At 40.2% G+C, this 15,520-nt stretch overlaps 1 protein-coding gene across 1 annotated transcript in view; it reads right to left on the reverse strand.

Annotated features, from left to right (window-relative positions):
• Positions 1–274: 274 nt before the first annotated feature.
• The window catches only part of ntrk2a (neurotrophic tyrosine kinase, receptor, type 2a), a 252,771-nt gene continuing 237,525 nt past the window's right edge, over positions 275–15,520 (reverse strand). The window contains exons 16-17 of the mRNA XM_048527298.2: positions 5,615–5,773; positions 275–4,401 (exon numbers count right to left, since the gene is read on the reverse strand). Coding sequence (XP_048383255.1) covers positions 4,216–4,401; positions 5,615–5,773 — 345 coding nt within the window. The 3' untranslated portion in view covers positions 275–4,215. The remainder of the gene's footprint in view (positions 4,402–5,614; positions 5,774–15,520) is intronic.

Genomic DNA, 15,520 nt, shown 5'->3' on the forward strand with positions numbered 1-15,520 from the left:
ATTTCAAATTTCCAACATTCATGGTACTTTGTTCTGGTATGTCATAAATTCAGAGGAACATTTCAAAAACAATAAATGGCACGCACGATCTGCCAGTTTGTACACCAGTTTTAATGCCTGATTGCTGTGTCCACACCAAGTATATGTTAACAGGTATATTATTTCATCTGTATATATATATATATATATATATATATATATATATACACACATATATATACATACACAAACTTTCCTCTAAACATAATTCTATTAAAACAGCACCAAATACATGTTTCTGATGGCAATGTTTATTGTAAGACAGAATTTTTCCATTGAATTTGTTGTATCACAACAAAGTTTCCATTTCAATTTGAGAAACTGGTCACATTTCAACATACAAATATATAACACAGTTACTTAGGCATCATCTAAAAATCAGCCAAGTGCTACACAGACTATTCAAGAAATAAATGTGTACAACAGACTGGAATGGAAAAAAAAGGCAAAGCCTCCAATAAAACAACATCATGAGGCCGATTTGGGCAGTAGGCTGCTCAAAACTGGACATGTTAAATTTTTAAACTGAATTTCATGTAATTAGTGATCCACAAAATTCCACCTGCCACAGAGCTCCTTTGAGAACTCCTGTCCCTGCTGTCTCTCGCTATCTGCACTGGCTGAGTGTCATGATGAACCCACTAGTTTTGCAATCTTTGCTGATAATAAAAGAGTGAAGGCCCAGGTGTGGGAACGGTCAGGGCTTTGGACCAAATCCATCTAACAAGTGCTGGGCATGTTTCTTCTGGCTTCTGCTCCTTGGAATCAGACACTTGATGACAATCTTCCCCGCAAATCTTAATTTCAACATCTGTGTAGATTTTTTGTGAAAGACAGAACACAAAAATGTCTTCAATGGTTTTTTTTTGAGAAGACACTGAAAAATATCACTAAACAGAACAAAAGAAGATAGAAAATTATGTTAAATATCAAGATGAATTTTAGAAAAAAAAAACACCAGGTCACAGTTTCAGTTCCAAGAGGTTGGTAAAACTCATCTTCGTGGGTTAGGACAAAAAAATCTCTGCCTTCCTAACGCTGTAAAGAAGCTACAGGTAATTTCAAACTGAGGGAGGATTGGTTTATTGACATTATCCTGCCAATCACTATCACTAAGAAATGCAATAAAGCTGCAACATCAAGCTGAAATATCCATCAATCTTCAAATTGTTGAAACTATGCTCTCACACGATAAAAAAAATGAGGCTAACCCACACAGGGACTGTCTTTGGCCTGATTGGAAGCTACTCCCAGTATTGTAAGTGAATGAAATTAGCTGTAGTTCACATATCCTTTGATGTTGCCTGCTCTGTTCACCCCATCAAAAATCCAATGTGTAAGGAGTCAGTTGCTCATTAGCAGACAGAATATAATCACAACACAAGACGTTTAATCAAGTGTGAATATAGCTAAAGATTTCTCCAGGCTCTGGTGACAGTACTTATTTTAACAGAAGCAGTCCCTCTTTCAGTGCCTTTGTCTAAATGTTGCTAATAGATCAATTTCTCTAAAATGTTAAAATTAGTTGTTGTCAGGCATGTGTTAGTAATGAACCCAAAGTGCTGTTACATATTGGATGCCACACTTCAAATCCACAGAATGCACAAAAATGTTTCAAAGTTAGCTCATTTGCTGAGTTATTTTAAACTTGTTATGACAAACATATGCCACATTTTATGGCCACTAAGTATTTTGAAATTTTGTCAGTAAATGTTGAGGCTTTTATTCCTCCATTTCAATGTTAACATCCATTGCTTTTTACAAAATAACTTGTAAGAGCAGAAAATGATACAGTGTAAGAAATAAATGTGATTTTATTAGCATAAAAGCTAATATATATTTTTTTATTGGCATTAACATTTCAAATGTTCAGAAGTTTTGAACTTCTTAAAGAAATCTTGCTAAGTTCAACTTACAACAAAACTCACTAAATTCTTTATACATCTGTACTAAGATTTGGATTGATTATAATTCTGTTTGTAAGCCTAAATGTAGATGGAAGGCACATCCTTCAGATCATAGGAACAAAAAATACTGGAACGTATGAATGGGTTGAAGCTGTTGAGTCCTTCAAAGTGGTTCCCCATTCAAATAGAGCATGACCAATAACTATGTTACCTCCATTTATCTGTATTTGTTTCATACCCCTTAACGCTGTTGGCTAAAACATCCATTGATCTCAGGTTACTTGGTGGATCATCCTGAGAATATCTACATTTATCTGTTATGCTACGCTGCATATCAAGGGGATGTAAATGCCTTATACACTGCTAAACTGTTGTAGATCCGGCTGTTAAGAATTCAGCTTAATGAATCTGTCAAAATCACAAATGAGTAGCAGGACATAACGAAGAGTAAGTTGTGTCATTTATAGACAACTCATTTTTTTTTCTAATTAACAGACATTTGAACCATTTTAATTAAACAAAACATGTAAAAGATCTAAGGCTTTAATTAATAACTTACGTAAAAAAATAAAACAATCATTTGACAATTAAACTCAACATATTAAATCATTAAATATTTGGCCATTAAATTTAAAAAGTTGAATGGATATCCTATATAGACCTCCTCAAATTTATGAGAAAACAGGAAAACAGACAAATCCTAAGAACAACCCATGGCTTGATGCTGAATGTAGTTACAAGTTTCAACAGTGCTCCCTCACAGAGGAAGTACATTTTCAAAAGGAGGAAACATTAGGTTTTGACAGATCAGGTGCTTATTTTAGTGTGAATTTGTCAAACAGATATGGCAGCTAACCTAGGATTCCCCAGCATCACAAGATAACTGAGATTTATATGCCAACAAGCTAGACATGAGCCATTGACCATGCATTTTGTACTGCAATGCATCCATGCTCTGTCTGGCAGAACATTTTTAGAGGAAAAAAAATTAAGCAAGCAAAGGATGCTGAGAATGGTGATACCATAGCAACACAGCTAAGGTTAGGTTTTATGTGATGGCGACCATATCTCAATTATAGGATCACTTCTGTCTACCACAGGGACTTAATTTCACTGTCTCTTTACAGATTATATGATCTTTATAATTTTTGTCCATATTCCTGTATTTCTATCATCCTATCATACTGTTAAAGCATAAGACCATTTCCTGGAAGTAATGGCTTCCAATAGGGTTTCTAATTAAATATATGCAACATCATTATGGATAACATTCTACATCTAAAAGGTGTACAAGAAATGAGCAATATTTTGTACATACATTATGGTATTAGGATCATGCACAATTATATTTCACTCACATACCTAAGGGAAAGAATGTTATAGGATAAGTACATTTTCAGATGATTTGCCTAGACAACTACAAGTGCTGTGTTATTAAAGTCAATCACCTTCAGTATTTGACCCTGAAATTAATACTGAACGTTACAACACACTCCAGCCTGAAGCTCAGAAAGCCTGTCTGGAGACTGCATTTACATATTTGACGTTTTGCATTGTTATAGATGCCCAGTTCACAGCAAATTGTTGTATCACGCTTGCTTCTTTGTGAGACATGTTATCCAATGCAAAAAAAAAGAGAAAGCAAGAAGCTGGGAAACATTTCTGTACCATGGGCTTGAATAAAGTGGCTAAATAACAGCATGTATTCGAGGTTAGTTTTAGAGACTCCAGTAGCAAAGTTGAAGCCTATTAAATTATCAGTATGCAATAAATCATGACATAATGCCTTTCTTCACTGAATTAAAAAATATTTTCCATATATGTAGATATTTCCTTATTTTCAGCTATGTTTTGTTCATGGCCTGTGGAATATATGTATTTGAATCAGTTGTTTTCTTTGCTTTGTGTTGTAGCTGGGTACATATGATTCACAGTCATCTGTTCTTCCCTTTTTTCATCCAAATCGAAGGCAAATCACTTAGAATATTTGTAAATTGCAGTGAGAAATTTTGACTGTCTTCAGCAGAATAATCAGTTAGATTAAGGCCTGAGTTTAGGCAGAGTTGCAAATGAGCAAAAGCCAAATTAATTTGAGTGAGAATGATAAAACTCAAAGTCAATAATGCATCTACAGATGGAGAAGTTTTACCATTTTGCCCTTTAAAGCTTCTCTCATTGCTATTAATACTGTCAGGAATCAGAGCATGTTTCTTCGTAATGCAGCAACAATCTCACACGCACACGCCGTCTACAATTGTGAAAGTGATGCTTAGCCAAGAATATCCAGATAGACTGGGGAGGCCTTTGCCAATGTTTGGAGGAGACTGTGAATTTCCTTGATGTTGAGCCTCATGTGTGGTTCACGCTGCCAGCAACCAAGCATCAGGTCATAGACTTCTTTCGGGCAGGTTCGAGGGCGTTGAAGTACACGTCCTTGTGTGATGCACTCAATAACCTGGTGGAAATATTAGAGAATGTTTGGATTAACAGTGACTTAGTCTTCACAATTTGAGTGACTTTTTTGCGACTTTGGATAAATTGGATCCATTTGTTTTCTATTATTGTCTTTTTTAATTCAATGTCAGGCTATAGATGTTTTTAGCCTAGATACTAGGCAAAATCCTGGTTTGCCTACAATAACCACTTTAGCCAGTTCCCAAGAAGGGCCAGAAAGTATCAACCTCTCCAATTTCCTTTCCCTGAGTGTTTGCTTACTTCCCAGATAGACGATTGAGCAAACAGTGATTAAACTTGCAATGATCACTCCTCTTTGGCACCATAACACTCAGTTTTCCTGTACTGTCTGTCTTAATTTGTTCACATATCATTCTGTCATCTAATTCTACCCACTCTTAAGTTACACACTCAGATCATTAGATAATTGATCTTATGAACACTATTCATTGTGTTTACATTTAAAAAAGAAAAATTTAAATCTAAGAAAAAATCTTGAAGATTGCCAGCATCATACTTAAAGGAACTGGCAGTCATACTGTTTTCAGAATTACTGTGTGTCTTTTCTCCTGTCCCCATTTCTGGGGGTTGGGCCATGGACTGCCATTGAATTGGTCCAAGTTATGAGCAATGTAATGCAGCCATTTGCCACTGCCTTCAGCAGGATGGCTGACCAGAAAATTTACCTGTCTCACACAAATTGCCAGAATTTACAGGCTCCTATATCACCTGCTTGGCCATGTTATGAATATACTTTCTATGGTCGCAAGTCCCGGCTTGGAACTCAAACCTGAGCTTCTGTCCCAGAGGTAGGATGCTACCACTACACTACAAGACCACCAGCTTTCAATTACTAAATTCTCTATTTTCAGGTAACATATGAATTAAGACAAACACTGTTCGGTCTCCAAAAATGGCTGTACTACTAAAGGAGTGATAAAGGGAACTGCAGATGCTGGAGAATCCAAGATAATAAAGTGTGAAGCTGGATGAACACAGCAGGCCAAGCAGCATCTCAGGAGCACGAAAGCTGATGTTTCCCCCTCTCTGATGAAGGGTCTAGGTCCGAAACGTCAGCTTTTGTGCTCCCGAGATGCTGCTTGGCCTGCTGCGTTCGTCCAGCTTCACACTTTATTATCTTGTACTACTATAGGATGCTGTTGCAAAGAATGGCTGCTACCTTTTGATTAAAGTTCATAAAACCTAACACAAACCTCATTGTTTGATAGCTGGTACCAGGGTTGCTTTCCATAGGTAAAGATCTCCCACAACACCACTCCCAAACTCCACACATCACTTTCAGTGGTGAATCTCCTGTACATAATGCTCTCAGGAGGCATCCAGCGAATAGGAAGCATGGTATGACCACCAACCTGAAAAGGAACCAAATGAAATGTCATTCTACCTGAATAAAAATTACAGAAGAGAACTCACTACATCAGTAGTGAATCTGGTGAAATACAAAATACCACCACACTTAAGACATATTATGAATAGGTATAGCACTGAACTGAGACGAAGTTATACACTGTTTGTCCAGCTTTAGTCATTAGGACCATGATTCACACATTTTTATTTAAAAATGTGGTTTGTTTTTCTCTACTCTAAACTTAAAAATAAACACAGCTCTTTTTATTTAAACTGGTTTAGTAATCTGCCTTACTTTTCTTGACATTAATCTCAATTCTCATTTTTTTTCCAATCTTGACAGCATATTGTTTTGATAACGCGATTGGCTCTGGAAAGGCATTTATTTTATCAGTAATTTTTGCTTAATTGTGCAAGCTCTTCTGCATTTCTAGAAATACAAGCTTCTGAAGAATAAGATGGACCAGGATTTTTTTTAATATTGCCTGGATCAAAGGTCACCCAGCCAAACCACATTTATGGAAATTACCATCTGTCGTCTGTATCTCAGCAACAGCAAGAGTGAGAGTGTAGCTGGATTACTGAAATAATTCAAAAATTGACATATTTTAGTGGCCTTTTATTGCCTAAAATAGGAACAGTTTCAATTGTATGAATGTGGAACAAGCATATGCTGCAATTATTTTCTTCCTTATGCCAACTTTTGATGAATATATTGTATATTGCCCCATGCATTAATGGAAGGAGAATATTCTGAAGCAATACCAAACATTCAGCCTAGGTAAAAATGCTCAGAAATAAAATACTTTATGATTTATATACAGGAACAACATTGAACAAGGGAAATACAAATGTACATTTTTCTTTATTGTTCGTGTTTTATTAATTTATTTTTCCTCATGTTCCTGGTTTCTTGCTAAGTTGGAAGAACACACCAGTCTAGAATCTTCAGAGTTGCTTCTTCTTTGCTTCCAACATTTGGCTGAAGTGCAACAGAGATCTCCCTCATATGATGCAGGAGGAGGCCATTCGACCCAGTGACCCTCTGAAGAGCTTCTTGCCCAGCCAAAGCTCCCCACGCTATTCCTGTAATCCCACATTTACCAGGACTATTCCACCATGGCATCCATGGTCACTACAAATAATTTAACATAGCCAACCCACCCAACCCGTATATCTTTGGACTGTGAGAGGAAACCACAGCACCCGACGGGAAACTCATGCAGACAGGGGAGAATGTGCAAACTCCATACCAACTTAAAGCTGGAATTGAACCTGGATCCTTGGCACTGTGAGGCAGCAGTGCTTACCAATGTATCACTAACCTGCCTGTGTTGCAAAATAGTCCTGCTAACACCCTGCTCATACAACTCAACCTTATTGTTTGGCTAACACCCTGCTCATCAAATATACTAGGGTCCCTTTTAATTCTGATGGAATAGGAGTAAGGAAATCAATTCCAACATGGCAGTCTTGTCTGTGAACTTACACTGGTGCCACAAAGCTTGGCCTTTCCAAAAATATTATTAGTTGAACACTCAAAACAATCTTAGCAACAACAATGATCCATGGAAATCTATTCCAAATAGTTTGAGCTAAATATAAGCAAGTGTATCTCTTTGATATATGATTAAGCCGTATATCAGGTAAATTTTATTTATTTGCAACCCAGGTGCTTTAATTTGTCTACAATTTGCACAAAGTGGAAGTAACGATGTATAATTCAAATCATTTGCTTCATTATACATCAGCTTACATGGGTGGTTAAAGATGGCTGATGTTCTTTAGCTCGAAGCCCAGCAAACACTCGATTCCAGTGCACAACTCAGAAGAAAGCAGCAGAGAACCATGTTGCTAAGATTATGCACATTTTTTGTTGCACTGGAACTTTTCCAGAAGAAAGATGGAATATTTGTACTTGGAAGAAGTGAGATGTCCCATTGTACATTCATGGGTAAAGATCTGTTTCTGTATGGCAGTTAGAAGGTGTCCTGGACAGCCACCATTATCAATATTACCGTCCTGAGAAATTGGGTTTATGGCCATATTTCCAGGCACACGGCCTTACTGTGGGGTACTCATGTTCCAAATATATGTTGAGTCCACGGTCATTCTGCAACAATGGATCAAAACTCCAAAAGAGAGAGAGAGTTTTAGTCATTAATTCAATTTTTTTTTAAAAACAAGAGAACTATTAGAGACAAAATAATTGCAGGAGTAAGTCCTGTGGCTTTTTTTGCAAAATGTTTGTATCGATCTGATGGGATACAACACAAAGTGTAAAAGAATTTTCAAATGGAAAGAGAGAGCGCGACAGAGCGCGACTTCATACAAGAACCTCCTCCACAACACCTTTTCACTCCTACAGATTATGTTGAAACCTTCTCATAGAGTTTGTTTTGTTTTTTTTTGAAGAATACAAATTGAACATTTTGGTCTAGAAGGTCAGTTTCAACTCTACTGGATTGTGCTAGTGGGCATGAATGCTGTTATGTGTACCAACCTGTCGTCACATATTTATGTGCTGTGAAGGTAACGGTCGAACAACTATCTCCTTGTACATCCTTGTGTTACAGCTAGAACCCAGGCAAAGGGCTCTGCACAACACAATGACCATCTCTTACCCTAAATGGTAGAATTTATTCACAGTTGAAAGGAATCAGAGCTACAAAATCTCAACCATTCTGTTAAACTAAGGATTGTGAAACCACTTCAATTATTAACGACAACATTACTGGAAAAACTTCATTGCAATGGCCACGATATTGTACTATCTGTTCTTTGTGAACAATTCACAAACTGATTGGTATGTCTTATTTTTAATCTTCTATCCTTTTGGATTTGCCTCTTCTTTTTAATCTATATGTTTGTAGTTGCATAATTAATAACTCACTTGTTAACTTGGGAAGGCATGGTTAAATTAGTTCATTTTTAAAACAATTTTTCTTGCGAATGGGAGGAAGGTATCCATATGGGAAGGGATCCACTTTTAAATTAATCTTGTTGCTACAAATTGAGGAAGACAAATGAATGAAGATGTGAAGCCAGTTAGTCCCTCATCACCTGGGACCTTAATAAATTGTGTTATCCTGTCTGGAAAGATAACAAATTGGGGACTTGTGCCTGGTGTCTGGGTGTAACAAAATTGAGGCCTTGTCCAGGATTGGAGTCATACAGCATAGAAACAGGCCCTTTGGTCCACCGTTTCTATGTTGACTAACAAATACTAAACTGCACTAATCCCATTTACCTGCATTTAGTCCATAGAATATTATTACCTGGCATTTTAAGTGCACATCCAGATACATCTTCAATGTTGTGAGAGTACTTGCCTCCATCACCATCTCAGGCATTACTTTCCATGCTTCTTTTAACCAAGAGGGTGGCAGTGTTATTTCAGATCGCGTCTAAACCATTTACTCCTCACCTTAAACTTTTGTTTGGTCTTAGGCATGCCTCCCATGGGGAAAAGATTCTCGTGACCATCCCTATTTATGTCTCTCATAATTTGGTATACTGTAATCAGATTTCCCTCAAGCTCCTCTGCTCTAAAGAAAACAATTCAAGCATATTCAGTATTTCCTCATAACTGAGACTTTTCATCGCAGGGGATCTCCTCTGCAGCCTCTCTAGGGCAGTGATATTCTTTTCGATATGGTGACCAAAACTGTATACAGTGTTCCATCTGTGGCTTAATCAATGTTTTATAAAATTGTAACAAGACTTCATTACTGCTGCATTCTATGCCCTGGCTAAAGAAGGCAAGCATCCCATATGTCTCCTTCACCACTTGTCTGCTTGTGCTGGTACCTTCAGGGATCTATGGGCATATACATCAATATTCATTTGTTTCTCACTACTCCCATGGGACCAACCATTTACTGTGTATATCCTTCCCTTTTTAGATCTCCTAAAATGCATCCTCTCACACTTATCAGAATTAAATTCTATCTGCCATTGCTCAGCCCAATTTACCAGCTGATCAATATCAGACTGTAGCCTGAGACCTACCTCCTCACTATCAACACCACCAATTTTTGTGTCATTGGCAAACTTACTAATTATATCTGGTCACAACAATCAGGTTAAGTGAGGCAGACTTTTGGAAAATTATTCTCAATTCTTCAATCATGCTGTCACCCAATATATGGGTGAATATATTTAAAAAAAAGGAAAGACATTAGACCACAGAATTCTTGCACTACATCGCTCTCATATTCATATTGCGTGAAATCAGCCTTAAGATTCCACTGTTACATGGGATATTCTTTTAACATTGCGATTCCAGCATGGGTTTCATGAATTAAATCAGAAGTGCATCTACTGATTGAATGAGGTAAATCAAAATCTTATCTCAGTTTTGATACTGAAATAGAGTTGTCAGTTAATGAAGGAAAAGTTATGATCATCTATAAACTAGTTTAGCAATGATAGCTATAACGTCATTCATTTTCTATGTCATATCCTCAACTTTAAGGAAACTTTACTTTAGAATCATGGGCATGTTTCTTTAAATCAAGTAGAAGTGTTTCAATGTGCTTGTACTTCCTCCTTTTGGAGGATGGTCAGCAGCATCCAGCCTTCAGGTGTTAGGTCGGAAATAATGGATTATCAGGATTCCCATGTTCACTGGAAACTGTTGTATCAATGGTGGGCAAGAGAGAACGATTATTGCAAGCTTCTGTCCAATGACCGTATTTTTGATGCACCAATAAAAGCCTTTTATCTGGGCCTTAGCTGGAAGTTGAAAAAAATCCATTTGAGTAAGCAATCCTAAAATTTGAAACAACTGTCTTCATTTAGTTGTCGAGAACTGAAGTACTTGAACTGGAGGCAGCTGCTTCAATTTTACATAGCCAAAAACAAGATGACTGCAGCACTGAGCAAGTGAGAGACTTGTACTTTAATCCAGATAAACAAATATCACAATTTAAACAGATGATATTGCAGGACAATTAAAATTGATTCTTCTTTATTGTCACCTTACGAAGATAAAAAATAAGATATCTCCAGTCCTCCTTCATCCTATTGACCAACATTTATGTATATTCAGGAACTTTATATAATAGCAATAGCCTTGAGCCTTCAGAGAGTGATTAATTGTCAAATGGCTCAAAGCTCATTAAAAATTAAAGTCTAGCTCTCCACACACTTTGTTATTTATATGACAATCTAGTTTCAGCAGTTTTTGCTGCATAAATATTAATGACTGTCCTATAATCTCATGGAAAGTGTCCTTTTAGCATGAGCCATATCAATAATCTTCTTGGTATCATTTCCCTTAACAACCATCACTACAAGCAATGTCACTCTATCATTCTGAAGAAGGGTCACTGGACCCAAAACATTAATCCTGCTTTCTCTCCTCAGAATCTGCCAGACCTAATGAGGTTTTTCCAGCATTTTCTACTTTTGTTTAACTCTACCCCGCTTTGCTGAGGTGATGACAATGATGTATTTTCTCTCAATTGGCCAAAACATATCATTTTGATTCCATTGTCCTAGTCAACTTAAGGAGAAAGGGCAATGAGCTCAGTAACTTTGCTGAAGTTTTCAGAGAAATGTTTCATTGGATTTTGTTAACTTTAGCAGTATCTGCTCTATAGCTTTATTTTGCCTTGGGCTGTGATCCAATACTGGAAGTAGATAGGACTGATGATTGCTGGGTTGCAAATGGCTACAGATTCACTTTGAATTAGTGCCAGAAAATGATTTGATTATATCAAGCATATCTAAGATGGTCTGCTGGTGAATGACCGCAGTTTAGCTGATAAGATCAAGTAAGTCTTAGCATTGTTGGGAATGGAACACACGATATGCAATAACTGTCATCATAAGCAACAATCAGACAATCGCTACATTGCTTATTTGTAGAAATTTAATTGAGTTGAGAGAATAAATTTATAGTTAAAGAAAGACAGCATATCCAACCTAATTTATCCTTGTTATAAGTAACTGGTTCTGCGTGTAATGACTGCAAATGTTTGAGAATTACTCTGAAGCTATACAGGAGTGTCAGATGGTGATACTGTGGCTGTTTAAATACCATACTGTTCAATGTCAGGCTACTAATGTAATGTCTTGGGAACAAGTTACAGTATCGGTTCCAAGTTTCACACGGTCCATACACTGGCTTTTGCAAGTCACTTCAGACAGCAAAGCTGTTTTAAGGCCATGTTATCAAAAAGAGCACTCTAACTACCTGAACAATACTGCAGCAGTTACCCACAAAATGTGATACTTGAAATGTGTCTTAAAGAGATGAGTACTCAAGGGCATAAATTTGGGTAAATATAAAGACAAAGGTAGTTACTTTCTCAGCAGGTAAGTCAGCTGATAGAGATAATGGGAACTGCAGATGCTGGAGAATTCCAAGATAATAAAATGTGAGGCTGGATGAACACAGCAGGCCAAGCAGCATCTCAGGAGCACAAAAGCTGACGTTTCGGGCCAAAACCCTTCATCAGAGAGCGAGTTGTTGAGGGTGAGGACGAGTTCAGCTAGGCGGATGAGAGTGTCGGTGGAGGGGGACTGGTCGGGCCTGCGGGACAGGAAGAAGCGGAGGGCCTTGAGGCCATCTGCATGCGGAATGCAGGTGTATAGGGACTGGACGTCCATGGTGAATATGAGGTGTTGGGGGCCAGGGAATTGGAAGTCCTGGAGGAGGTGGAGGGCGTGGGTGGTGTCACGGACGTAGGTGGGGAGTTCCTGGACCAAAGGGGAGAAAATGGAGTCCAGATAGGTGGAGATGAGTTCAGTGGGGCAGGAGCAGGCTGAGACGATGGGTCGACCAGGGCAGGCAGGTTTGTGGATTTTGGGAAGGAGATAGAAACGGGCCGTGCGGAGTCGGGGAACAATGAGGTTGGAGGCTGTGGGTGGGAGGTCCCCTGAGGTGATGAGGTCGTGAATGGTGTTGGAGATGATGGTTTGGTGCTCGGGTGTGGGGTCATGATCGAGGGGGCGGTAGGAGGTGGTGTCGGAGAGTTGGAGTCTGGCCTCGGCGATGTAGAGGTCAGTGCGTCATACTACCACTGCGCCACCCTTGTCTGCGGGTTTGATGGTGAGGTTGGGGTTGGAGCGGAGGGAGCGGAGGGCTGCCCGTTCTGCGGGGGAGAGGTTGGAGTGGGTGAGAGGGGTGGAGAGGTTGAAGCGGTTAATGTCTCGACGGCAGTTGGAGATGAAGAGGTCGAGGGAGGGTAGGAGGCCTGGGGGTGGTGTCCAGGAGGAGGACTTGTGTTGGAAGCGGGTGAAGGGGTCAGTGGAAGGAGGGTTAGGTTCCCGGTTGAAGAAGTAGGCGTGGAGGCGAAGGCGGCGGAAAATCTGCTCTATGTCCAATCGTGACTGGTATTCGTTGATGTGTGGTTGTAGGGGGACAAAGGTGAGCCCCTTACTAAGGACTGACCATTCGTCCTCAGTCAGTGGGAGGTCTGGGGGGATGGTGAAGATGCGGCAGGGCTCAGTGTGGCTGTCTTCTCTGGGGTTGCTGGCTGTGGAGGTTGTGGGCGGAGCGATGAGGTCGTCGGCCATGGGCGGGGTTCCGTCGGCCGTGGGCTGTGGGCGGGGTTCCGTCGGCTGTGGGCGGGGTGGGTGGCAGCAGCTGCGGTGAGGGTGGTGTGTGAGGTGTTGTACCTGGAAGCGGAGGTGGTGACTGCAGCAGCGGTTCCGGAAGTTCTGTGGCCGGCGGAGGCGGATGTGACGTCATCCGTGGGGTCTCCGGCCATGTCCTCATGGTCAATGGCGGCGGGTGCATGGTGGGGGAGGGGCAGGGACAGAGTCGGGATTTGGGAGGCGCAGGAATCCTCTTGTGGGTGGCAGGGGCCAGTGAGTTGGTTGTACTTACGATTTTTGGTGTCCAGTAAAGCTGAGTGAAACTGGGTATTCAGTCTGTGGATCCTGCGGAGGATGAAAGACAGCAGATGTCCTTTGCAGGTCTGGGAGAGGGAGGCTCTGAGCTGGGGCAGGCTGGATTGCAGTGTCTGGAGGTGCCGGCGCATGGTTGCAAGTGTCTGTTTCAGGACTCGCAGGGAGAAACGCTTCTGAAGGGTCTGAATATTCTGGGTGTAGAGGTGGTCACGGTTGGGGCCAAATTGGGAAGGCTGAAATGTGGACCATAGTCCCTTGGGGATGATCTGGTTCCCTAGGCAGGTGCTGAGGAAGGTGATGTGGCTGTGGTACCTGGTTTGCTTCAGGACATGGTCGAGCAGTTTCAAGGCCGAAGAGATTACAAGAGAGTTGCAATGGGAGAGAGATTCCCTGAGGTTGGTCCGGAGGGAGGAGGGTAACTTCTTCAGGTTAGGCATCCCTGGAAGAGGCTTCGCAGTGAGGTTAAAATAGTATCAGAGATAATGGGAACTGCAGATGCTGGAGAATTCCAAGATAATAAAATGTGAGGCTGGATGAACACAGCGGGCCAAGCAGCATCTCAGGAGCACAAAAGCTGATGTTTCGGGCCTAGACCCTTCATCAGAGAGGTAAGTCAGCTGAAAGGTTTTGTGACACTATGGATAATGCCATAGCTTGTGTGTCATAAGTTCCAGATTTGAGTCTCATTTTCAGATCTGATGGTGGTGGATCACACAAACAAACAGATTGATTGTTGGCAGAGAAATCTTTCAGCACATGTGGAATAAGAACAAGATAGTCTCCTGGTCAGCCCTGTTCAATGCAGAATGGCACCCCTCAAGCTACAGTCTCTTGCTTCAGGTTAGGACCCATTCCAGGGGAATCAAACCTGAGATTACAGATATAAGCAAGTACTTGTTGCCCTTTCACATTTCTAGAAGTGAGCAGCCTCCAAAGTTCTGCTGCCAGGAATGAAACCATTTCTGCTGAGACTAGTATTGTTGCTGTAGGGGACTAGAATACCAGTAAGAAACTAGATGAAAACAGATGACGCAGATCTACTCCAAAACCTTACACATTAAAACTAATTTATGCCACTGTAGGTCAGTAAATCTCTACCTGGTTGTGTATACATTCATACTGGTTTTTCTTTCTGCTGCCAGGACTGAAAGCCATAGGTCTCTGTGCTACTTTATCAGCAACAGCCAATTGGCCAGCAGATGTAAGTACTGCCTCTCAGAATTGCTGAACCAATCAGGGGGCCAATATCTTAGCCACTTTGGCACCTTGGATTTAGGAAATTATCCTTAATTGGTGACCTAACTTTTTTCCTTATTCATTCATGGAATTAGGGCGTCGCTGACCAGGCAGCATTTATTGACAGTGGGCTTATGGTCATCATTAGACTCTTAATTCCAGATATTTTCTTGAATTCAGATTCTACCATCTGCCTGGTGGGATTCGAACTTTATCTGGGTCTCTGAATTAACAGTCCAGTGATAATACCACTGGGCCATTGCCTCCCCAGTTGAAAGCCATTCCACCACCGTTTTTGAGATTTTCTACTTCCAATTCCTGGTTCACCTTTAGAGGGCAGGTAAAATATAGTCCAAACTCTAATTCAGAGCAGGAGTTCCTTACGTCAGCAGAGAACACCTCCATCATCCACCACTGATAACAGGGGATCAGAGAGGTGCATATATTGCATGCTTCTATTTCTGTGGACAATAAGAAGTGCCAGAAAGTAAGATTCCATTGCTGTAAGGCTCTTATAGGTATAGATCATATTTCTGAAACCAGTAAGGAATATAATAATATACTTGCCAAGACTGCCAAACAACACACTTATTCTTTATTCATTAAAGGGATATGGGTGTCACTGGCTAGGCAGCATTTATTGCTCATCCCCA

This window comes from Stegostoma tigrinum, chromosome 3 (genome assembly GCF_030684315.1).
Source record: "Stegostoma tigrinum isolate sSteTig4 chromosome 3, sSteTig4.hap1, whole genome shotgun sequence".
Lineage (NCBI taxonomy): Eukaryota > Metazoa > Chordata > Chondrichthyes > Orectolobiformes > Stegostomatidae > Stegostoma > Stegostoma tigrinum.